The sequence below is a fragment of the Medicago sativa genome, chromosome 6 (assembly GCF_051527215.1).
Source record: "Medicago sativa cultivar Bolivia chromosome 6, Bolivia_mono, whole genome shotgun sequence".
In the NCBI taxonomy this organism is placed as follows: Eukaryota; Viridiplantae; Streptophyta; class Magnoliopsida; order Fabales; family Fabaceae; genus Medicago; species Medicago sativa.
Genome location: NC_140754.1, coordinates 85,884,654 through 85,910,304, shown reverse-complemented (window position 1 = coordinate 85,910,304; position 25,651 = coordinate 85,884,654). Strand labels below are relative to the sequence as shown.

Sequence of the window (25,651 nt, the reverse complement as noted above, 5' to 3'; positions counted from 1 at the left end):
TAAATGTGATTAATTAACCATGTATTTGAACTGTGTTAACCAATTAATTTTTTTTAAAATTTTCTTGTTCAAATCATGCAATCATTTTTTTTTAATGGCAAATATTAGTAGTTATCTTTTCAGATTAATATTTATTATTTTTCCGGGTTTCAACCTAAGACTTCTAACTTCTTTCTCTTAACTCTAAGCAGTTGAACTTTATGTGGGCTACATCATTTTATGTACTACTCATTTTGTGTTAGGAACCCATTTTTTATAATGGATGTTTTTTTAACTTATCCTATTTAATTGGTCAAACAAAAGAAACAATGATTTCTCTCCTATTTTGTATTTTTGCTCATGGACTGCAAAGGAAACTTCATCTTTTTGCCAAATTTATTTATATATTGCTCAAATTTCAAGTTTTCAAAAACGTGTTCTCACTTATTGTGACCGGAAAGTTTCATTGGCTAAACAGTTTTGGTAAACAAATAATAATAGATAAAAACAAATTTGGTGGTTAACCCACGTAATTAATGCATATTTTCGTAGAGGATGGTATTTTTATCATTAATTCAACACTTTGTGCATATTTTTATTTCATTAGTCTAACCTGTAATCTTCATTTCACACTTCACATTGCTTCGGTCACATGGCTATATTTAATTAGTTTTATTATTTTCTTAATTCATTTGATGTAAAGTATGGTATTTCGAGTCCTTTATATCTGTTACCAACCCAACACTTTCATCACATCATCCATATTCCATACTCAATACAAATTAACCTTTCCACTCTTCTTTTGTTCAAAAACACCTTTCCCCTCTTCTCATGGCTGCATCACCATCCTCATCATCCATCACAAATGATGGATACGAATACGATGTTTTCCTCAGCTTTAGAGGCCCTGATACATGTCGTGATTTTGCAGGAAATATTTGGAATGCCCTGCATAACAAGGGAATCCGCACGTTCAGGGACGACTTGCATAACATGTCGTATTGAGAGTCTTTCTCCCATGTTGGATGAGTCATTAGATAAACTTAAAATCTTGAAGGTCAACCGGTGTTCTGATCTCATATATATTCCACTTCTCAAATTACCTTCATTGGAAGAACTCGATCTTTCAGATTTACATAGTATCAAGAGACTTTCTCCCATGTTGGATGAGTCATTAGATAAACTTAAAATCTTGGAGATTTGCCTGTGTTCTAATCTCGTATATATTCCACTTCTCAGATTACCTTCATTGGAAAAACTCTTTCTTTAAAATTTATCTAGTATTGAGAGTCTTTCTCCGATGTTGGATGAGTCATTGGATAAGCTTGAAATTTTAAAGGTCGAAGGTTGTGCAAAGCTCCAAACTATTCCATCTCTCAGATTACCTTCATTGGAGTACTTCTATCTTTTTGAATTAAATAGCATTAAAAGTCTTTCTCCTATGTTGGATGAGGCATTGGATAAACTTAAATTTTTGCGTGTCGAAAATTGTCCAAAGATCGAAACTATTCCACCTCTCAAATTTGCTTCATTGGAGATACTCAATCTTAAAGGTTTATCTAGTATTGAGAGTATTTCTGTCACGTTGGATGAGTCATTCGATAAGCTTAAAATTTTGAAGGTCGTTGATTGTGCAAAGCTCCAAACTATTCCATCTCTCAAATTAGCTTCATTAGAAGAACTCACTCTTTCAAAATTACATAGCATTAAGAGTCTTTCTCCCTTGTTGAATGGGTCATTGGATAAACTTATATTCTTGAAGATTAAAGGTTGGAATGATCTGCGGAGTTTTCCACCTATCAAGTTGCCTTCATTGGAAGAACTCAATCTTTCAGATTGTGAAAATCTTGAGATTTTTTCAAGTATCACCATGGGGTCAATGTCTAAACTTAAAATATTGAGATTTGATGGAATATTTTACGTAGATAAGGAAAATTCCAGCTCAGGAATCCTTAGATGAGTTCGATCATTCAGGATGTAAGAGTCTCGAGTTTTCCACATCTGACTGATGGAAGATATTAATGTAGCTCAAGAGCACTCCCATTACTAGGTAGCTCTTTGAAAAGATAATATTACAGCATAAGTGTTTTCCTGTTGATTGTTATTAATAAGCTAATCCTTTCTAGATGTCACCTCTCTGGTGAAAACACGTTGAGTTTTCCAAGAAGTTTGTGCAAGACAGAATCTGAAAAAGGTTAGATTCTACTGGAAATATACTATATCCTGCAGGTCTCTTTTAAAAGTTTAAATGTTGATTTATGTATTTTGCCTCAATCACGATTTTGATCCTCCTATTTATATATTTTTCAAGGATCCACAAACCCACCTTCCAGAAAAATATAATTTCCTATTTTAATACAGGTTCAAGACCATTGCTGATTTGTTTAGTGATATGAGTTGTGCACTTAGATTGTTGCATCTGCATAAAAAGTCTCAAACTTTTCAAAATATTTGCAACAAGAGGTAATTGTTTTTTTTCAAATTCCCTCAAATTTAATTGATTTATTTATGGGTACTAACCATTTTATGGTTGTATTTTGATAATTTTTTTTATCTGATTGAAATAATATTTAATTTTGTATCTTTATGAAGTACTAACACACACAAAAGTGACATATCGACACCGGAAATTATTTGAAAAAAAATGACAGTGTCAGACATTGAACACATCTTCTATCATAAGTGTTGGTGCTAGAGTTGTGTCTATGTGTGCGTGCGTCGGACATTGAGCACACATTCTATCACAAGTGTTGGTGCTACAGTGGGGTGTGTGTCAGACATTGAACACACCTTCTATCATAAGTATTTTTTTTTAAGGATCCTTCTATCATAAGTGTTGGTGCTAGAGTTGTGTGTGTGCACGCGCGCTATACCGTAATAGAATTTTAACAAACCACGATTTAGTGCAAAGTATTGTGAAATAGATGCTAACGCTAAAGGAACTGTAGCTTAGCTAAATTTGAACAAACGCCCATTTCCTTTGATTCATTGATTAAGGAAGTGACTGTAGTGTCTTCTTCAAAAAAGGAAATGATTGTAGTGTGTTTTATTTTCAGAAACTTCTCATATAATGTCAACGGAACTTTCATCAACTTCCAATGAAATTGAACTGTCGCCTGACAACTTACATCTGACTCCATCTTTTAAAAGACACTTTTCTCAGAAGAATGTTGCTAACGAGACTGAATCAATGTACACTTGAATCAATGTTATGGTTCATTATCTATCAATAATTTATATGAATGATTCCCATGAAGAGTTACAACTCTTGGTGAAGAGTTACAACTTTTGGTTCCAAAGTAATTCCATTATTTTGGAAATCAACAACAGTATTGTCATACTATTCTCCCATATTCATGATATCTAATATCCCTTACTTCCACACTTCGCATTTGATCAACATCATTTTCCTTAATTTTCTTTATTGTTAAAGCAAATTTTATCGCAAAAGTAATGGATTTCTTGTTAATTGGTTTCTCGATGCAGGTAGATGAGAACCTTGGTCATTCTTTTCAGAAAATCAATGTAGATCAACATTGTGTGGATGCATCGGATAACAATCCTTCATCATTGGTGGAACTGGTTAACGTGATTGACTCTATATTTGAATCTGTGAAAAGAACTTCAATCACAAAAGAGGAGCTCTTGCAAAAGATAATGATGAACTGTTTAGATTTTGTTGAGATTAGTATGTTCTAATTCTATTTATTATAATGTACATGTTTTCTTGGTAATAAACATTCTGGCTAACTAATCTTGTCCTCTCAATAGGAGAAGCTGAAGAACAGATTGAGATTTTGGAAAAGACTGTGCCAAACTGGCTTTGCAAGAAGGTGGTTTCTTCTGGAGACACTATGTACTGGTGGTTTCTTTTAGAGATGTGAAAATTTGAGTCTGGCTTAACATGAAAATTTCAATCTTCTTTGGACTATAAAAAAACACAATTACATATATCATCATGGATATAACGGAATAATAGAACTTCTGATGATATTTGTTAGTGTTGCTGTTTGCCAAAATCCTCTGCCCATTGACTTCAAACTAGTTATTTATTAATTCTCTGTGTTCTTATGCTTGTAGTTTATAAAACCTGTTATATTTGCAGTGTCAAGAATACTTTAGATTTGGACTTAGTTCGATAGAAGCTTCACAACAATGTGAACAAAGGAGATGTGTGAAAGGCTTATGTGGAATGATAGGGAGTGTATTTCTGGTAGGTTTAAACGTGTAATTGGTCCCTGCACTTTCAACAGATTTTGGCATTGGTCCCTGCACTTTTTTTTGTTTGGCATTGGTCCCTGCACTTTGTAAAAATATTGGCATTGGTCCCTGTACTTTTTTTTGTTTGCCATTGGTCCCTGCACTTTGTAAAAATATTGGTATTGGTCCCTGCACTTTGGAAAAATATTGGTATTGGTCCCAATCATTTCATGCCACGTGGCACCAATACCAATATTTTTTCAAAGTGCAGGGACCAATACCAATATTTTTACAAAGTGCAGGGACCAATGCCAATATTTTTACAAAGTGCAGGGACCAATGCCAAACAAAAAAAAGTGCAGGGACCAATGCCAAAATCTGTTAAAAGTGCAGGGACCAATTACACATTTAAACCTTTCTGGTAATACAAATGATTGTTGGTTATGCTCTGCATTGCATGGTAATTGTTGGTTGGATTTTTGCAGTTATTGTTTTAGTTACAACAACCAGCTATAGTGAATATATTGGCTGGGCACATAAGGGATTGTAAGAACTGGTTTTATAAATTTTATAAATTGTTCTTAAGCTTTTTAGTTCCACATATTGTAGTCTCTGTCTCACAGTTTCTTTTTTGGTTACATTCTCTCGGTTAGTGGAACACTTATTTCACACATATTAATGAATGATATAAATGGAAAAAGGGAATAGTAATTTTATTTTATTTTTTGATAAAAAAGGTAATAGTAATTTTATTAAATTAACGTAATATTTTTCTTACAAATTAAGTTAAAGTTATTAAGTATTGGTGTACACTACTATAGATATAAAATGAAAGATATGAGTAGAATTATCTTGAATTCCTTACCTGAGTGTGTAAACAAAAAAAAAAAAAAAAAATTCCTTACCTGAGTGTGCAAAATAATGCACAAGTTACCTATAACTATATATTTTTCAAGGGTCTTTTTAAATTGCATCTTCCATTTATTTTTATAAATGGAGAGGATCTATACCTAACAATAAAGACACTTGTTAAAGAAACAAAAAATAGTAGCCTTGTCTTGGAAATAATTTTTTAAATTTTAAAAAGTTGAACTCACCAGCCTGCGTCGGCGCATGTCAAAAGTGGAAAGGGGTAAAAGTAGACCTATCAATATTAAAACAATAATATATACTAGTTGTATATAATTGGTATTTGCGATTTTCGATTTTACTATCCCTTTCATTTTATATTATGAATACTTCATGAAATTTGTAGTAATGTACAAGGTATTTTAGTATATTTTTTTTAATAGTATGACATTTAGTATTAAATGTATTAGTGGTTGCACCACCAAAATAGCGCCCGCTACGCGTCCCGTTCCCGCACCGTGCCAATTTTTGGGTTGACAGCGTCGCGCCTCATTTCCGCATCGACAACAGAACATTGTTTAAGGAATTTACAAATAAAATTGTCTCATGAAAATACAAATCAAACATTTATCATAGTCATAAATATATAGGCAAAAGTTATTTTTTTTTACTCTTTAAACAATGTTTGAAAGATAAGGTGGGTTGTTACGTTTTTCTGATTCTTCAAACAATGTTTTATAAAAAACCGGAAAAACGTAACGATCCACCGTATGCATCTACATGACATCTGTGATTATTTAGTGGAGTAAAATGATTGATTAAGTTTACAATATCACAATGTATGAAAAAATAGGTATCCTCAAAGAGTAATGATGTTTGATGACAATTTTTAGGACACCTTTATTCTTCTATCTCTCTTTTTATTGGATAAAAATTATAAAGAGAGTAAATATGAAAAGAGAAAATAGGAATATAATAAAAGTATAAAAGAAAAAGAGAATTATCACAAAAGTTATACAATTTTTTTTGTCAAGCAAAAGTTATACAATTTATTCTAAATATAGATGAAATAAGTATGCAAGTTACAAGATCTTTAAAGACTACCCGTATTTTCAAAAAATTGTCATTAAAACTTAGCATTTGTTGAATTTCTTCCCTTTTTATTTTCTTTCTTATTTATCCAATCCTTTTTTTTGCCTTCCATTTTATTTTTATTTTGAAATATTTTTGTTTTTTCATGTTGCCATCATGTGTATCAATCAAATAGATAGCCTTCTAAATTATTAAGACCACAGTGCTACGACTCCTTAATTTCCCCATATAATTCATGGTGGAAGGAGACGTATCCAATATGTAAGTGGGCGGTGTTCTAATGAAAGATAGCCACCTATCACATCCTTTAGCAAAAAAATGGACAACCTTCTAAAATATTCAGACTTGTAAATTTATTTACAACTTGCCACAAAACAAAACAACTTAAAATAAATTTGTGACTGTCAAAGTCTATTGCTTATTGAGTGAATAGGCAAAAACCTCCCGAAATTGTAACTTTCGTCAAAAATCCCATGTCTTTTAAGAAACTTAAAAAATCCTCCTGAAATTGTCAAACGTTGGTTAATTTTCCCCTCCGTCAATTTCAACCGTTAGTTAACATGATACGACGTTTGACTGTCTATTTGGCACTGCCACATGTCCGACGTGTCATGCCACATCACAAGGGTAAATTTTTTCCAATTTTTTTTTTTAAAAAAATAAACCGGATTTTTATAACAGTTATGAACAAGTACCCCATGAAATTGATAATAATTAAGTAAATTAGTCCCTATGACAAAAAAAATATTCTTTTTCTCTCTATGACATGCAACAATAGCGAATCCTTATTTGTTGGCCCTTGCTCAATATCTTATGATTTGTGTGGTAAATATAAAGAATGTAACATTAATCCTTTGAGGTCTAGAAGTTTAGTTTTGGATTATGTGTAATTTGAAAGGCAGTAAGTGATGGAAAATTTGGTGAAACATTTTCTGAATTTCCAGCCCAGGTTCTTTTTGTCCCCATATATCATGGTTTTGTAGAACATGCAAATATGTTTTGTTACTTATAAATAAGCTTGCAAGTTTGGTTAAAAACGTTGAAATTCCAACACATGCCCATTAGAAAAGGACTTTTCTTTGAATAGATAGACAGACAGATAAATATGTTCACCTTCAGTGTTAGAAGACTTATTTGAATCTTTTGTTTCTGTTGATGCAGCCATTTAAAGATATGATAGAAGGAATGAGAATGGATCTTAAGAAGTCAAGATACAAAAGCTTTGATGAACTATATCTCTATTGCTACTAGCTATGTTGCTGGAACTGTTGGTTTAATGTAGAACTAAACTATGTTTACCACAAAAATCACTAGATATTGTGCAGGAGCCAACAAATAAGGATTCACTGTTGATGCATGTAAGAATATTTTTTGTCATAGAGATCAATTTGCTTGATTATTATCAACTGTAAAACAATCAAGATTTTTTTAAAAAATAAAATTAAAATTGATGGAAAGGACAAATTGATAATTTTAAAGGGGTTTTTGTAGTTTCTTAAAAGTCTTGTAATCATGGAGTAAAATGATTGATTAAGTTTACAATATCACAATGTATGAAAAAATAGGTATCCTCAAAGAGTAATGATGTTTGATGACAATTTTTAGGACACCTTTGTTCTTCTGACTCTCTTTTTATTGGATAAAAATAATAAAGAGAGAAAATATGAAAAGAGAAAATAGGAATATAATAAAAGTATGAAAGAAAAAGAGAATTATCACAAAAGTTATACAACTTTTTTTTTGTCAAGCAAAAGTTATACAATTTTTTTGAACAAACGTAAAACAATCAAGATTTTTTTAAAAAATAAAATTGAATTTTTTTACCCCATGTGACGTGGCATGATACATCATGTTGACTAACAGATGAAATTGATAGAAAGGACAAATTGATAATTTTAAATGGGTTTTTGTAGTTTCTTAAAAGTCTTTGTAATTTTTAACAAAAGTTACAATTTCAAGAGGATTTGTGTCTATTCACTCATTGTTTATTGTAATTAAAAAAAAGTCTATTGCTTATTATTACGAGAATATTTTTTTCCTCCCCTACTTTAACATAGGGACTATCCTTGAAATTATTTTGCTTAATCAATCAATATGGGGAAATTGCCCGGAAATTGCCTCTATTGACAACGTAGTCCCACTTTCATGACTTTAGTACTCCAAAGTCCTTTGAGTTCAGTACACACACTCTGCATAATTCACATTCATCCTAGCTCAATTTTCTACAAACAGTTGTTCTTTCCTTTGAATCTAAATACTAATATTCACCAACCACACTCATTCATTCATCATGGCTTCCCACAAAGTCACAGATCGATTCAAGTACGATGTTTTCCTCAGCTTTAGTGGTGAGGATACTCGCCATGGTTTCACCAGCTATCTCAATAAAGCTCTTGATGACAAAGGAGTCCGAACTTTCATCGATGACGAGGATCTTCAAAAAGGCAAAGAAATCACACCAACACTTCTCAAAGCTATCGAAGAGTCCATGATGGCCATTGTTGTCCTCTCTAAGAATTATGCTTCTTCCTCCTTTTGCTTACAAGAACTTTCTCATATCCTTGATACGATGAAAGATAAGCGTCGTTCCGTGTTGCCGGTATTTTATAAGGTGGATCCTTCTGATGTACGGAAGTTGAAAAGAAAATATGGTGAAGCAATGGATAAACATAAGGCCAACTCAAATCTTGATAAATGGAAGGTGTGTCTTCACCAAGTAGCTGATTTGTCTGGATTTCACTACAAGAAGAAAGGGTATATTCCTATCTTTTGTTTTTTATTTAATTTGTCCATGGAAATAGTCACTACTTGAATTTAAAACAATAAACTCTCTAATAAATTATTTACACATGTCAGACAAACCCTTTAAAAATTATTTACCAACATTGTCTTCTCATCGACAAAAAATTTAAATCCAGATCATGTGAGTTAATCTTTTACCACTTACACCAACTACCATAGAAAAATAGAGTAAGATTAGTAAATCGAAGTAATCTTATATTTTAGATACGGATTCGATTTGAACTGATGGGTCATACATTGATTTTATCCCATAAAAGACCGAATGCTATGAAAGTGTCATTAGCATTCCTCTAGGAAAAAATATATTGGTTCGTTTGGTTGTGATTTTATACCTTAAACAAATTTGACTATAAAATAGTTTTTTTTAAAAGAAAAATAGTTATTTTGTTGATTTCATTAAAAAAGATAAGAATTTATATTATATTTGTTAAGGTTAAATATTGGTCCCTATAAATATATCTACTTTTCGTTTTAGTCCCTCTAAAAAATTTCTTCGACTTTTAGGTTCTATACAAATTTCAATAACTACTTCTGGTTCCTAGTTTTAACTCAACTCCTGTAAACTTTGTATTTTTTAATGAAATGTGAAGAAATGTATATAATATTGTCAAAATCTTCAAAAAAAATTAATTTTTTTTAACAAAATATTAATTTTTAACTGTAAAAAATAGAAAAACTCATATTTAATTCATGTTCAGTTAAAAAATTCTAATTTTTTTGAGAGATTATATTATAAACTATTCTGTAACATTTTAATCAAAAATATAAATTCTACATATGAGTTTATTTAAAAGGATGAGCCAAAAGTGAAGATGGATTTGGGGACTACAAGTTGAATAAAAATTTGAATTTTGCTCTACACCCAGCACTTTTCTCTCGCGCCCTGCAACCATTCCGAAAATACTCCTGCGCTAGTTAACTACCGCAAGTGTAAAAAAATGTAAAAAAGTGGGACTTAAATTTTACACTTGCATGAGTTAACTCACGCAGAAATTAACACTTATGTGAGTTAACTCACGCAGAAATTAATACTTACGTGAGTTAACTCACGCAGGTCTTTATCTGTGCTTGTTATTTCTATTCAAAAGTTATATACTTTTTCTGCTTTGTCTACAATTTTCCTCAACTTAAAACTAGCATTTCTTTAAAAAAAAAAAAATCTTATAACCTCTTCTTTTGCTCTGGAATCCCAAAATCTGCACCATTTATCTAGTGTTACATTTGATCTTTTGTTAACACATCCTTATCCTACTTTAATAATTTCATTGCCTTTTTGCTTGACAATGATAAAAAATTATGACAGGTAAAATAAAATTATCATCAAATTACACTGCTAAAACTAAAAATCGATAGTGATAGCAGAGCAATTTTCCTTTGTTTTCTGTTAACTGTTTCGTTACTCAACTTGAAAGGCCTTTTCCTTGGAGTGTACTTGGGAGATGAAAACTGTATGAGTTTTTTATTTACTGTTTGTTTCTGGTTGGTGGTTTGGGTGGGATAGAGGAGATGAAGACCACAAAAAATTATGCTGCATGTGAAATTTGTAGTAGTATGGTGTGGTTGCTTGCATATTGATGGCACACCAACTTTGCAGATGAAGAAAAACAAATAAAACAAAATGAAGAAGATGATGGTTACTATGAAAAACAATACCAACGTGAGTTAACTCACGTAAGTATTATTTCTGCGTGAGTTAACTCACGCAGCGTGACTTAAGTCACGCAAGTGTAAAATTTAAATCCCGCTTTTTTACACTTTTTTACACTTGTGCTAGTTAACTAGCGCAGGGGTATTTTCGGAATGGTTGCAGGGCGCGAGCGAAAAATGCTGGGTGTAGAGCAAAATTCTAAAAATTTTAGATGGACTAAAACGAAAAGTTTGTATATTATAGGACAAAAAATATATTTAACCTTATTTGTTATATTGTTTTTTTGTCTCTGGAAGATTTTTTATATTGTTGATAACATTGAAAAAAATAAATATAGTTTGTTGCAATATGAAAGTGCAAAATACGTATTATATATACCTATAATTTTAATCAACATTTCATAAGAAATATTGGTCATAATTTATCGCATTAGCGCAACAAAAAAAAGACGGCACTCGTGCCGTCTAAACGCTAATAGCTGTAAAGAGAATGATAAGAAACTAAACAAAGTTCTTTTTATTAAAACATCTACGGTAATTATATTTCTTAATTCATTTTTCAAAATCTCAAACGACAAACAAAGCATAGCACAATTTGAGCGATTTGCCCCGTTTTCCTCCTTTGTAATTTGGTAGTCTCCTTCCTCAGTTTCATCCAAATATATATTATTGTGACATCAATTATTAACCTAACACTCAATTAATGACTTTCCTTTAAAATTTAAAAATAAAACTCAAAAAAATGTCAAAATGTAAACTCCAAAAAAAAGGGGACTGCAATTGTACAATCGCGGTAGATAGAGGATGGAAAACACGGTTAATCCTAATATATGCACTTGAATAACCTCTTTTCTCATATTGGGCAGGGATATGCATGAGCATAAGTTTATTGGGGAGATTGTTGAAAAAGTTTTAGAAAATATAGAACCTGTTGCCTTACATGTTGGTGATTACAAAGTTGGACTGAAGCACCAAAAGCAACATGTGATTTCCCTTTTGAATGTTGGGTCGGATGATACAGCCCGTATGGTAGGGATCCACGGGATTGGTGGAATAGGGAAAACAACTCTTGCTATTTCTGTTTATAATTTGATTGCCAACGAATTTGAGGTTTCATGTTTTGTTGAAAATGTTAGAGAAAGTCATGACAAACATGGGTTACCATATCTCCAAAAGATCATTCTTTCTAAATTAGTTGGGGAGAAAAAGGAGTTAACAAGTGTTCGAAATGGGATTTCAAAATTGGAGCAGATGCTCAAGCAAAAGAAGATACTTTTGATTCTTGACGATGTTAGTGAGTTAGAGCAATTAGAAGCTTTGGCTGGAAAACATGAATGGTTTAATAGCTCAAGTCGAATCATCATCACAACTAGGGACAAAAGGTTGCTAAGATGTCATGGGGTTGAATGTACATATGAGGTGAAGGGGTTGAATGACATAGATGCTGCTGAGTTGGTTAGAAGGAAAGCTTTTAAAGATGAATTTAGTCCAAGCTACAACAATGTTTCAACAAAAAAAATGCATGTTTTAGAACGTGTGGTAACATATGCCTCTGGTCATCCACTCGCTTTGGAAGTCATGGGTTCTCACTTTTCTAATAAGACAATAGAACAATGTAAAGATGCACTAGATCGTTACGAAAAAATTCCTCATAAAAAGATCCAAATGACACTACAAGTGAGCTTTGATGCTTTGGAGGACGAAGAGAAGTTTGTTTTTCTTGACATTGCTTGTTGCTTCAAAGGATGGAAATTAACAAGGGTCGAAGAAATACTTCATGTTCATCATGGTGATAACATGAAAGATCACATTAATGTGTTAGTGGAAAAATCTCTCATAAAAATAAATGAGTTTGGTTATGTAGCATTACATGATTTGATAGAAGATATGGGGAAAGAAATTGTTAGACAAGAGTCACCAAATAATCCGGGAGAACGCAGTAGGTTATGGGACCCTAAAGATATACAAAAAGTTTTAGAAGAAAATAAGGTGAGTTACTATTGTTAATCCTAACGCTAAGTTACCTTTTTTGCTTTATGCATTAATAATGTTGTTAATTGTCACAATTTTTTTCCTTTATACGAGTTTAATTTATATGCAGCGTTAGTGTAATTGTTTTTTATACATACATTCAAATAATATGTTTCTACATCATTTCATTTAATGGATTAAAAACACATGATTTATCATGTCTCATTAATTGATGTGAAAACATATCATTAGATGTATGTGTAAAACTTTCTAACACTGATGATTAAGATGTATATAACTTAAACTCTTAGTACCTGTTTGATGTGTATAATATGATAAAGAAATGATATGATAAGTTGGATAATGATATGATATGATAATGATATAATATATACTTATCCTATCATATGTTTGGTGCGCATCTGATAAAAAAAAAATGATAACAGTATTATATCTTATAATGTTTTGGTGCACACTTTCTAATTACGTAAGAAATGTCTTTTTATTTAACTATAGGACCATGATTAAAAAAAAAAAATTAACTATAGGACCAAAATAGAAGAACAAAGCCAATAACAAAAATTCCTTCTACGAAGTACTAACCTCCAAAACTGATACACTACACTACCACTAAAGCAAAGGGACAAAAGAACCAACATAATTGATTAAAAAGAACCAACATAATTGATTAAAAAGAAGAATAGAAGAATTCGAATCGATTAAGAAAACGAAGTGATTTGGAATTTTAAACAAACCGTAACAGAATATGAATTGATTAAAAATATGGTTTCTTATCAGAAAGTGATTTGCAATTGAATCTGGTTTTGAATTAAAGGTTAACGGTGTTTTATATAGATCATTTTTTGTTTTGCCCTATAAAAAGTTTAAATTCCGTATCTGTATATGAATTGATTAAAAATATGGTTTCTTATCATAAAGTGATTTGCAATTGAATCTGGTTTTGAATTAAAGGTTAACAGTGTTTTATATAGATCATTTTTTGTTTTACCCTATAAAAAAAGTTTAAATTCCATATCTGTAATAAGAAGATTCTTTAGCTTTAGACACTTAAGACAGCTAACTGTATATTTATGCTTATGTGGTGCACTGAATTAGCATTTTTTAATTATGTGGCATGTTGATCGTGTAATTATAAATTTTTTCAGATTTATTTAAATCCTAATTGGTTTTTCATTTATATTAACTTAAAAATAAAAAACAATTTAAAAAATCAGAAAATTAATTACGAAAATTTAAAAAAATTGAATAAATTTGAAAAAAATTCAGATTTTTTTCTAAAAAAAATAAAATTCTGGAACTTAATTTTCAAAATAACAACAAAACAAAAATTAGTTAAACAAATTCTAAATTAAAAAAGTTCAGATTAAAAAGTTTTATTTTTATTTTTCTACAAAAAATAATAATTCTGGAAAATATTTTTTGTGATTAAAAAAAAAACAAAAAATTCGATAATACTTTTCGACAATAAAAAATTGATCTTCAAGTTTTCCTTTTGAAATTGAAATTTTTTTCGTTGTAAAAATATAAAAAATCTGGAAATTAATTTTCAGAATTAAAAAAAAGTCGCAGATTTAGAATTTTTTTCTAATTCATTTAATAATGCACTGAGTCATATTTGGAAAATAATTTTTTTAATTCATTTAATAATGAAAAATCAATTGGAATTAAAATAAATGTAAACATATTAATAATTACACAATCAACATACCACACAATCAAAAAATGCCGACTCAGCGTACCACATAAGCATAAATGTACAGTCAATTGTCTTGTGGGTCTAAAACCAAAGAATCTTCACATTACACGGATGGAATCCAAACTTTTTTTTTACGGAGAAAAAACCAGAAATGACATATATTACAGGGGTAAAACACTATTAAAAGTGTTTTTTTTTAAGGCTTAATTACACTTTTGGTCCCCTAAGTATCCAAAAGTTGTGATTTTGGTCCCCTAAAAAAAAAACACTTTTCTGGTCCCTTAAGTTTACTATCTGTTGCAATTTTGGCCCCCTAGCCCAATTTTGACCCAGTCAACGCTGACGTGGACGCATTTTTGTATTTTTTAATATTTTTTTTATTTTGTAATTAAAAAATAAATAAAAATTCTGGAAAAATGAAAAATTAATAAAAAAATTAAAAAATTCTGGAAAATTGAAAAATAATTGAAAAAATACGGAAAAAATTTAAAAAATCGGGAAAAATTAATAAAAATAAAAAATGATTAAAAAATTGAAAATTCATTAGTACTAAAAAAATATAAAAATTGAAAAAATTTCGAAAATATCTGGAAAATTTGAAAACGGAATTCTGGAAAATTGAAAAAATTGAAAAATTGAAAATTCTGGAAAATACGGAAAATATTTAAAAAATTTCGAAATTTTCATTAGTATTTTTTCTGGGAATTTTTGTGTATTTATAAACCGGAATACACATAATTTTTTGTGTATTTACAAACCATAATTCACATAATTTTTTGTAAACCGGAATACACATAATGAAAATTTCCCGGAAAAAATACTAATGAAAATTTTCCCGGAAAAAATACTAATGAAAATTTCAAAATTTCGAAAAACACACTGAAAAAACCTAAGCTCGACATATATACTAATGAAAATTTCGAGAAATACTAATGAAAATTTCAAAAATTTCATTTTTTTAAAAAATATTAATCTTTTTAATTTTTCCGAAAATTTCAAATTTTTTTTAAATATTTTCCAGAATTTTTTCAGAATTTTTATTGTTCAATAAAATTTTAATTAGAATTTTTTCGAAAATTTTAATTAAAATTTTGAAAATTTCATTTTTCCAGAATTTTAATTTTTTTCAGAAAATTTCAAAATTTTATTTTTTCAGAATTGTTTAGATTATTTTATTTTTTTAATCATTTTTTATTAATTTTTCAATTTTCAAGAATTTTTTTTATATTTTTTTCAATTATTTTATTAATTTTTCTATTTTCCAGAATTTTATAATATTTTCAGAATTTTTTTTCAATTTTTTTTGTAATTAAAAAAACATTTTTATTTTTATTTTTGTAATAAAAAACATTTTTTTAATTACATAATTATTTTTTTATTTTTTATAAATTAAAAAAATAAAAATAAAATAAAATAAAGAAAATTACACACGTGGCGCCCACGTGTCTGTTGACTGGGTCAAAATTGGCGTGGGGGCCAAAATTGCAACAGAAAGTAAACTTAAGGGACCAGAAAAGTGTTTTTTTTTTAGGGGACCAAAATCACAACTTTTGGATACTTAGGGGGCCAAAAGTGTAATTAAGCTTTTTTTAAATTGGGAGATCAAAAGTGCATTTGAAGCCAATATTTTTATTTTCTTATTATATATTCTTTTGTCATTAGTATTTTTCTTACTTATTTTTCTATAGAAGCTTAATTAATACTCATTTTGTTTCTAAATGTATGTCACAATTAACCACTTAACACATGTCAATACATGATTTTGACCATTATAAAAATTATCAATAAAATTCTCAATAAGAATTTGAAATTAAAAAATATTCATTGAAACAAATCGTACAACATCTTACATACTAATATGGTCAAAATAAGTTAAATAAATAGTGCACATTGTAAAACTGCGGCATGTATGTTAGAACGGAAGAAGTGTGAAAAATAGGAAAAAGAATGATAAGAAAATAGGAAGTGTAATTTGAAGATTTTTTGATTTTTTCCTCCATTGTGATTTGGTAGTCTCCTTCCCAAGTTTCCTCCAAAATTAAGTTGTGGTGACATCATGTATTAACATGACACTCAACTAATTACTTTTCTTTAAAATAAAAAAGTAAAACTCTAGAAAATGACAAAATGTCTGACACCCTTATTACAAGTTCCATTTGCTCTCAAGTCTACAAGCTGATTTTTGGTATTTTTTTAAACATAAAGAAAAATCACATGTTTATAAGAGTTGACTATTACATCAATAAATAATCTGATATCAAGGTAGGTTTTGGGAAGGAGACTACCAAATCATGTTGAAAACATAAGGGGCAAAATTCCTTCAAAAAATGGGGACTAAAGCCACACAATCGCGATATATGGAGGGTGAAAAACACAATTAAGCCTAATATAAGCACTTGAATGACATCTTTTCTCTTATTGGAATAGGGATATGTCTGAGCATAAATTTATTGGGGCGATTGTTGAACATGTCATAGGAAATATAAAACCCATTGCCTTACCTAGTTGGACTGGAGCAGCAAAAACAACATGTGACTCCCCTTTTGAATCTTGGGTCTGATGATACCACATGGCAGGGATCCAATGGATTGGTGGAATAGGGAAAACAACTCTTGCTTAATCTGTCTATATATTGATTGCCTACATGGTAGAGAAAATTCTGAAAGACATGGTTTGTTGTATCTCCTAAAAGATCATCCTTAAAGTAGTTGGGGGAGAATAAGGAGTTAACAGGTGTTGTACAAGGAAATTTTATATTGGAGCAAAGGGTCCAGCCAAAGAAGTTGCTTTTGATTCTAGACGATGTTAACAAGCTAGAGCAATTAGAAGCTCTAGTTGGAAAACACAAATGGTTTAGTTCCTTAAGTCGAATCATCGTCAAAACTCGGGACAAAAGCTTGCTAACATGTCATCGGGTTGAACTTACATATGAGGTGAAGGGGTTGAATGAAAAAGATGCTCTTGAGTTTGGTTAGACGGAAAGCTTTTAAAGATGGATTTAGTCTGAGCTATAATAATAGTGTTTCGTTAGAACAAATGCATGTTTTAGAACGTGTCGTTGCATATGCTCAGGGGCGAATTTGTGAGGCTAGGTGTGGTTAATGCCACATCAGCCCAACCATATTTTTTTTATTTATAAAAAGCATATATTATATGATATGTATGTTCTAATTCAAAATAAAACAAATATAATGGTTTGGTCTAGTGGTGAGGCTTCTTTGTTTTAACCTTGATGGCCCTGGTTCAATGTATTATATAACATAATTTGTAAAAACAAATACCAATACCGTGGAATTGAACTTGTGAGGTAAAATCAATTGAATATGCTAATATGTTACTTGCTATATGTTATATATGTTGCAACATTAATATATATATATATATATATATATATATATATATATTATTTAATATGCTAAGATATACAAATATATATTAAGACTTTGCAACTTGCGTAGATTTTTTACTCTCAATTTAACATTCATTTAAATTATTTTATCATTTTTATGTTGTTATTTAAATTATAATTTATAATTTAAATTTCACTTAAATATCAACAATGTCGCTATACAAGAAATAAAGTGATTGACGATTTTTTACGATTAATACATATGTTATTATTTGTGTTATTTATTTCACCAAAATTTTAGATCTTACATCCTTCAAAAAAATAAAAATTAGCGCCACTAATAATTCAATCCTAGATCCGCCCCTGCATATGCTTATGGTCATCCACTCGCTTTGGAAATCATGGGTTCCCACTTTTCTAATAAGACAATAGAACAATTTAACGATGCACTAGATCGTTATGAAAAAGTTCCTCATAAAAATATCCAAATGACACTACAAATGAGCTATGATGCCTTACAGGCAGAAGAGAAGGTTGTTTTTCTTGACATTGCATGTTGCTTCAAAGGATATCAATTGATAAGGGTCGAACAAATGTTCATGCTCATCATGTTGATATCATGAAAGATCACATGAATGTGTTAGTGGAAAAATATCATAAAAATAAGTGAGATCAGTAATGTGACATTACATGATTTAGTAGAGGATATGGGGAATGAAATTGTTAGACAAGAATCACATAAAGATCCTAGAAAACTTAGTAGGTTATGGTCCTCTAAAAATATAATTCAAGTTTTAGAAGAAAATACATTGAGTAATAATGATATGGATGGTTTGGCTTTTCATCTTGAACTTTAACTTATTACTAGCTATAGCTAATGCTTAACTTACCTTTTTAGCTTTCTATTTCATTTCTGTCAAAAAAAAAAAAAGCTTTCTATATCCTGTCAAAAAAAAGCTTTCTATATCATTAATGTTATTAATTGTCACAATATCACAAATTTTTTTTACCTTTATGAGTTTAATTTATATGTAGATAAGTGTATTTTTTTTTTTTTACTCATACCTTCAATAATGTGTTGTCATAACATTTAATGAATTAAAAACATATGATTTATCATATATTAATTGACGTGACAACACATGATTAAATGTATGTATATAGTAACTTTTTAACATACAATTTATATAAGGGTAAAGTTGAACACTTAATAATATTTCAAGATCTTTAAATACGTGGTGTAACATCTCAAATTCATGATTAAAACATCTCAACAAAAAAAAAAAAAACGTAGTGTAAAGTTCTAACATATATTCGTGTATTTTTTTACAAACATATATTGTTTGATTTGTCCTTTTTTTGTTTATAGGGGACAGATAAAATTGAAATCATACATTTCAACTGTTGGAATAGAGTAAAATGGGATGGAGAAGCTTTCAAGAGGATGAAAAATCTCAAAACACTAATAATTAGGCATGCTGATTTTTCTCAAAAGCCCAAACATCTTCCAAAACGTCTAAGAGTGCTGGAATGTAGCAATGTCAATCCATTGGAGTGGAAGTTCTTTCTCAAAAAGGCAAGTGTAACATATTTATATCTCTTATCTTAAATTAATAAATACGGTTTAATATTAATTATTTATTTGCATGTTTTTCTATTTCCGTTTTTTTTTTTTTTTTTGCAGAAGTTCCAGAATATGAAAGTTTTAAATCTCAATAGCAGTAAAGCTTTAGCACAAATACCTGATATATCTGGTCTCCCAAATTTAGAAGGATTTTCAATTCAAGATTGTGCGACACTAATTGCAATTGACAAATCGATAGGTTTTCTAGGTAACCTTAAAATCTTGAGAATTGTAAAATGCACCGAAATCAGAATTATTCCACCTCTCATGTTACCTTCTCTAGAAGAACTCTATCTTTCAGAGTGTAGTAATCTTGAGAATTTTTCACCTGTGATAGATGAGTTTGGTGATAAGCTTAAAATGATGAGTGTTAGACATTGCATCAAGCTAAGGAGTATTCCGCCTCTCAAGTTGGATTCACTAGAAACACTAGAACTTTCTGATTGTCATAGTCTTGAGAGTTTTCCACTTGTGGTGGACGAGTATCTTGGAAAACTTAAAACCATGCTTGTTACAAACTGTTTCAGTCTCAGGAGTATTCCACCTCTCAAGTTGGATTCACTAGAAACACTTGATCTTTCATGTTGTTATTGTCTTGAGAATTTTCCACTTGTGGTTGACGGGTTTCTTGGAAAACTTAAAACCATGCTTGTTACAAACTGTCTCAGTCTCAAGAATATTCCACCTCTCAAGTTGGATTCACTAGAAACACTAGAACTTTCAGGTTGTTATACTCTTGAGAGTTTTCCACTTGCGGTGAATACGTTTCATGCAAAACTTAAAACCCTGAATGTTAAATGTTGTTGCAGTCTCAGAAGTATTCCACCTCTTAAGTTGGATTCACTGGAAACACTAGAACTTTCAGATTGTCATAGTCTTGAAAGTTTTCCACTTGTGGTGGACGAGTATCTTGGAAAACTTAAAACGATGCTTGTTACAAACTGTCGCAGTCTCATGAGTATTACACCTCTCAAGTTGGATTCACTAGAAACACTAGAACTTTCATGTTGTGATACTCTTGAGAGTTTTCCACTTGTGGTGGACAGGTTTCTTGCAAAACTTAAAATCCTGAATGTTAAAAGTTGTCGCAATCTCAGAATTATTCCACCTCTCAAGTTGGATTCACTAGAAACACTAGAACTTTCGGGTTGTCATAGTCTTGAGAGTTTTCCACTTGTGGTGGAAGAGTATATTCGAAAACTTAAAACCATGATTGTTACAAGCTGTCGCAATCTCAGGAGTTTTCCACCTCTCAAGTTGGATTCACTAGAAACACTAGAACTTTCATGTTGTGATAGTCTTGAGAGTTTTCCACTTGTGGTGGACACATTTCTTGCAAAACTTAAAACCTTGAAAGTTAAAAGTTGTTGCAATCTCAGAATTATACCACCTCTCAAGTTGGATTCACTAGAAACACTAGAATTTTCGAATTGTCATAGTCTTGAGAGTTTTCCACTTGTGGTGGACGAGTATCTTGGAAAACTTAAAACCATGATTGTTACAAGCTGTCTCAGCCTCAGGAGTATTCCACGTCTGAAGTTGGATTCACTAGAAACACTAGAACTTTCAGATTGTCATAGTCTTGAGAGTTTTCCACTTGTGGTGGATGAGTATCTTGGAAAACTTAAAACCATGCTTGTTACAAACTGTTTCAGTCTCAGGAGTATTCCACCTCTCAAGTTGGATTCACTAGAAACACTTGATCTTTCATGTTGTTATAGTCTTGAGAATTTTCCACTTGTGGTTGACGGGTTTCTTGGAAAACTTAAAACCATGCTTGTTAAAAATTGTCACAATCTCAGAAGTATTCCACCTCTTAAGTTGGATTTGCTACAAGAACTTGACCTTTCAAATTGTTTTATGCTCGAGAGTTTTTCAACTGTGCGGGATGAGTTGTTGGATAAACTTAAATTCGTGAATATTGAATTTTGCATCATGCTTAGGAGTATCCCACAACTCAGGTTAACTTCTTTGAAATATTTCAATCTTTCATGTTGTTATAGTCTTGAAAGTTTTCCAGAAATATTGGGAGAGATGAGAAATATACCAGGACTCCTCTTGGATGACACTCCCAGTAAAGAATCACCGTTTCCATTTCACAATCTTACTCAGCCTCCAACATTTCACCCTTGTGACGGTCAGTATGATAACCAATTAGATGGAAATGATCCTAAACTTACCATCATGAATGAAGAAAAAGTGAATGCAATGCAATCTTCAAATGTAAAGTATATTTGTTTTAGGAATGCAAAACTTTCAGATGAATTATTGTCAAAAACTCTTATGTTGTTTGCCAATGTGAAAGAATTACACCTAATAAACAATCAACTCACAATTATTCCTAAATCTATAGAAAAGTGTCATTTTTTATGGAAACTTGTCTTGGATGATTGTAAGGAACTTCATGAAATTAAAGGGATTCCTCCACGCTTACGAGTGTTATCTGCACTACACTGCATATCGTTGACTTCGTCGTGCAAAAGAAAATTACTAAATCAGGTTATGATTCATTTTGTTTTTGTTTGTAATGTATTTTATATTTTTTTTGATATAGTTAAACTTACATTAATTATTTTTTTATTAACAGGAATTACATGAGGCTAGAAACACTTGCTTTCTTTTGCCACGGGTTCCAAAGATTCCAGAGTGGTTCGACCACAAATGCGAGGCAGGATTGTCAATTTCTTTCTGGTTTCGTAACAAATTTCCTGCCATAGCTCTTTGTTTTGTTTCTCCATTGACATTTTGGTTTGGATATTATTGTATAAGAGTGAGCATCAACGGCAATAGTTTTATCTATAAATCTAATTCAGAGATACGTAGAGTGAGCATCAACGGCAATAGTTTTATCTATAAATCTAATTCAGAGATACGTTGTAGACAACGGCCGGATATGTATCATTTGCATCTTTTTCATATGCAAACGGAGAACTTCAATGATAACATGGGGAAAGCACTTTTAGAAAATAAGTGGAACCATGCAGAGATTTATTTTGGTATCTCTGCATTCATGTATAGTGGAATCCATGTATTGAAAGAGAAAAATAGCATGGAGGATATTCGATTCACCAACCCAAAGAATGATGCTAACATTGTGTTACACTTGGGATGTTAAAGTAAGTATATCATTCATTTTACCTAGATAGTCATAAAATTTTCTCTCTAGTGTTGTAGGATGTTAATTTGTTACAAGTTTTGGCAGAAATATTTAATTTTTGTATGTCTAACTCAACAAATATTGAATTTTTGGATTAATCAGTGAAAGAAACTTCAGATTTCAACTGTGAGAAGATTCTCCACATAGTTGATAAATCAATTGTATGTCTAACTCCAAAGAAGAAGACTGAACCATTATTACCCATCAATTTCAAGAATCCACTCACCCAGCTTCCAAAAAAGTATGAACCCTAAATTAAATTAACATTTTTTCAATGTTTATAGAAAAACAATCGAATTTGAAGTTTTTTTTTGAATGTTTTGTATTTATTTTGATACAGGTACATGACCTTTGCTGATTTGTGAAGTGATATGAGTTGTGCACTTAGATTGTTGCATCTGCGTAAGAAGTCTCCAACTTTTCAAAAATATTTGCAACAAGGTTGAAGTTCTTGCGAAGAGGTGATTGTTTTGTTTTCAAATTCCCTCAAATTTAATTTATTCATTTATGGATACTAACCATTTTAAGGTTGTATGTTGATATTTTCCCTCTCGTTAAAATAATCTTTATGTGTGTGTATTTTCCATTCTATGAAGTACTGTTATACGTACACTCACATGTGGACACTAGTAATTATATGAAAAAGTGACATGGTTGAATGTAATCAAATGTGTAGTGTTGGAAACTAGACACACCTTTGATCAAAATTATTGGTGCTACAAAGGTGTATGTGTGTATGAGTTTGTGTGTAAATGTGTCGGTGGTTTCAAGTAGTGCATATAGCAGCACTATACCGAAGTAGAATTTTAACAAACTGATATTGTTCCGTGATATGTGATTTAGTTCAAAGTGTTGTCAAATAGAGGCTATTGCTATGGCACTGTAGTGTAGCAAAATTTGAACAAGCTGCTATTTTCTGAGATCTGTGATTGACTTCACTATAGTTCACCATACGCGGCAAAGTGTTAATTGTAGAGGATCCGTTTCCTTTGGTTGATGGATTAAGGAAGTGACTGTAGTGTGTTTTGTTTTCAGAAACTTCTCTTATGCACATCTAGCACAGATGAAGTATATACTTCCCAATGGTTTAGAAATTGAAAAGGTGGTGGTTGTTGATAAGAAAAGCTTGTGTATGAAGCCGGATTTGAAGATCACCTTGGTATTTGACATTGCAGAAGATCACTCTGAACAGTCTGCTGATTTGGATCTTATAAGATATTTTAATTCCAGGCTGATTAATTTCTTGAGGTAACATTTTTTGATTTAGAGGTGTTACTCTTATTGATTGTGTTTTCTGTATTTGAAGGAGCAATTTACACCATCTTAACAGTGTTACTCTGTACTACTGTTGTGGCATTTAGGTTTTAATTCTCTGCATAGTACTCTGTGCTGTGATTTTTGATTCCATATGGTAGGTAGATGGAAGCATGTTATAACTAGTTGAATATGTATTAATCATAATAATAAGGTGTTGTATGATATTTTGTTGAAAATATATTGGATCATTGATGATTATGTAAGCATGTTTTACTTGGTTGAAAATGTATTGATGATAATAAAAAATTATTATATGAGATTTAGTTGAATTGAAAATGTTGTTGATGATTATGATTTATGAGATAAAAGAATTTATCACATCACTTTAATTTTGATTTTAATTTTAATTTTTTGTTTTTGCTTTTTGTTTTGGATATCAGGGGACTGATATTCCAGAGGCCACACTCCCTTTAGCCAAAGACCTTATAACTTGATTTTCAAAGATGGAACTGTAAATTTTTCAACAGAACTTTCATCAACTTCCAATGAAATTGAACTGTCACTGAACAACTTACATCTGAGTCCATCTTTTAAAAGACACTTTTCTCAGAAGAATGTTGCTAACGAGACTGAGCTAGTTCAGAGCTTTTCATCATCTGAAAACTCTATGTCATCCCATGAATCTGACTGGCTGGATAACAAAGAATGTGAAAGCACATGGCAGAATGAATGTACACCATTATCTGAAATTGGATTTGAAGACACCTAGCTATTTGAAAAGGTAACATATTTTTTTTTATTTAAGGGCGTTGCTCTTGTTAATTGTATTATCTGTATTTGACTGAGCAATTAGCTATCTAAACAGTGGTATACGGGACTTATCCGGTCTTTAGGTTTGATTTGGATTGTTATTTTAGATGTTCATTGGCTGTGTCTGAGTTATACATCTGACAAGGTCCAATGCAATCAATATAATACTGTCATTTTTTAGATTTTCATTTTCTGCATAGTATTCTATTCTGTGATTTGGGATTCCATATGGTAGGTAGATGTAAGCATGTTATAATGGAATAGCAGAACATAGCAGTTTGATAGAATAGATGAACTTTTGATGACATTAGTTAGTGTTGTTCTGAGTCAAAATCCTCTGTCATTTACTTCGAAGTAGTTATTTATTAATTTTCTTTATGAAGTTCTTATTCTTATAGTTTATAAATTTTGTAACAGTTGTAATGTTAAGAATGCGTTGGATTTGGAATCAGGTTGATCAAAACATCTCAGCAATGTGACTAAAGAAGATGAGTGAAGGGTGATGAATGTTAACATTTCTGTGTTGCACATGATTATTGGTAATGTTGTGTAAACAAAGATTAGAACACCATACACACAGCCAAGTGTGAAAAGTTCCTCTGTCCATCATTATATGTAGTACACTTTTTAGTAACACTAATTCGATCTCTATTCATGCTTTAAGTTTTTCTTCTATTATTGGAGAGATTTTTACGTACAAGCTTTTAGTTTCACATATTAGAATTTGTCTATTTTATAAAGTAGTACTATTTTTACATTACATAGGGTTATATTATCTTGATTTCCCTTTTTAATGCGGAACAAAATTTCTTACTAGGACTTGGTTATAATATTTTTTCAACTCGTGGAAATTGGAAACTGATGTAAGATTTTTCCTACACGTCATATAACTATGTACACGTGAGTATATATAGGATCGTTTCCACAGGGAGTTACGTTAATCATAAGCATTTACACAATCGTTCATATTAAGGGTTTGGATATATTCAAGTTTGTTTGTAACACTATATCCATAAATTACACTAAAGTAAAAACGAGAGGGGATCGAACTATTTCGCTTGCGGTATAAGATAACGAGCAAGCATAACAGCAGCAATCTCTCGATCGATTAACAGACTCTAGCTTTATAACCAATATTATTACAATCATTTCTACAATATCCTTCGTGTCCAAAGCGACATCGTTATTTCTAGGTTA

The 25,651-nt window shown here is 30.8% G+C and overlaps 1 protein-coding gene and 1 long non-coding RNA gene across 7 annotated transcripts; both read left to right on the top strand.

Moving 5' to 3' along the window:
• Positions 1-654: 654 nt before the first annotated feature.
• Positions 655-4,373, top strand: LOC146917715 (uncharacterized). Of its 3 annotated transcripts, none has more exons than XR_015015844.1 (4): positions 655-2,029; positions 2,106-2,173; positions 3,466-3,667; positions 3,751-4,373. It is a non-coding gene; the product is annotated as an uncharacterized LOC146917715 (long non-coding RNA). The 3 variants fall into 3 exon arrangements; XR_015015843.1 differs by adding an exon at positions 2,341-2,442 and having other exon boundaries at positions 655-2,173; XR_015015842.1 differs by having other exon boundaries at positions 655-2,173.
• A 3,857-nt stretch (positions 4,374-8,230) lies between these two features.
• LOC146917714 (uncharacterized) lies at positions 8,231-25,212 on the top strand. Of its 4 annotated transcripts, none has more exons than XM_085719507.1 (10): positions 8,231-8,874; positions 11,436-12,558; positions 18,976-19,182; positions 19,291-21,729; positions 21,818-22,346; positions 22,490-22,628; positions 22,728-22,828; positions 23,423-23,635; positions 24,085-24,425; positions 24,872-25,212. In XM_085719507.1, exons 1-5 carry the CDS (start codon positions 8,411-8,413, stop codon positions 22,343-22,345), a joined length of 4,761 nt encoding a protein of 1,586 aa, XP_085575633.1. In that variant the 5' UTR covers positions 8,231-8,410; the 3' UTR covers position 22,346; positions 22,490-22,628; positions 22,728-22,828; positions 23,423-23,635; positions 24,085-24,425; positions 24,872-25,212. The 4 variants fall into 4 exon arrangements, with proteins under 4 accessions (XP_085575633.1, XP_085575632.1, XP_085575631.1 ...); XM_085719506.1 differs by having other exon boundaries at positions 22,728-22,848; positions 24,907-25,212; XM_085719505.1 differs by having other exon boundaries at positions 22,728-22,848.
• The last annotated feature ends 439 nt before the right edge of the window (positions 25,213-25,651 follow it).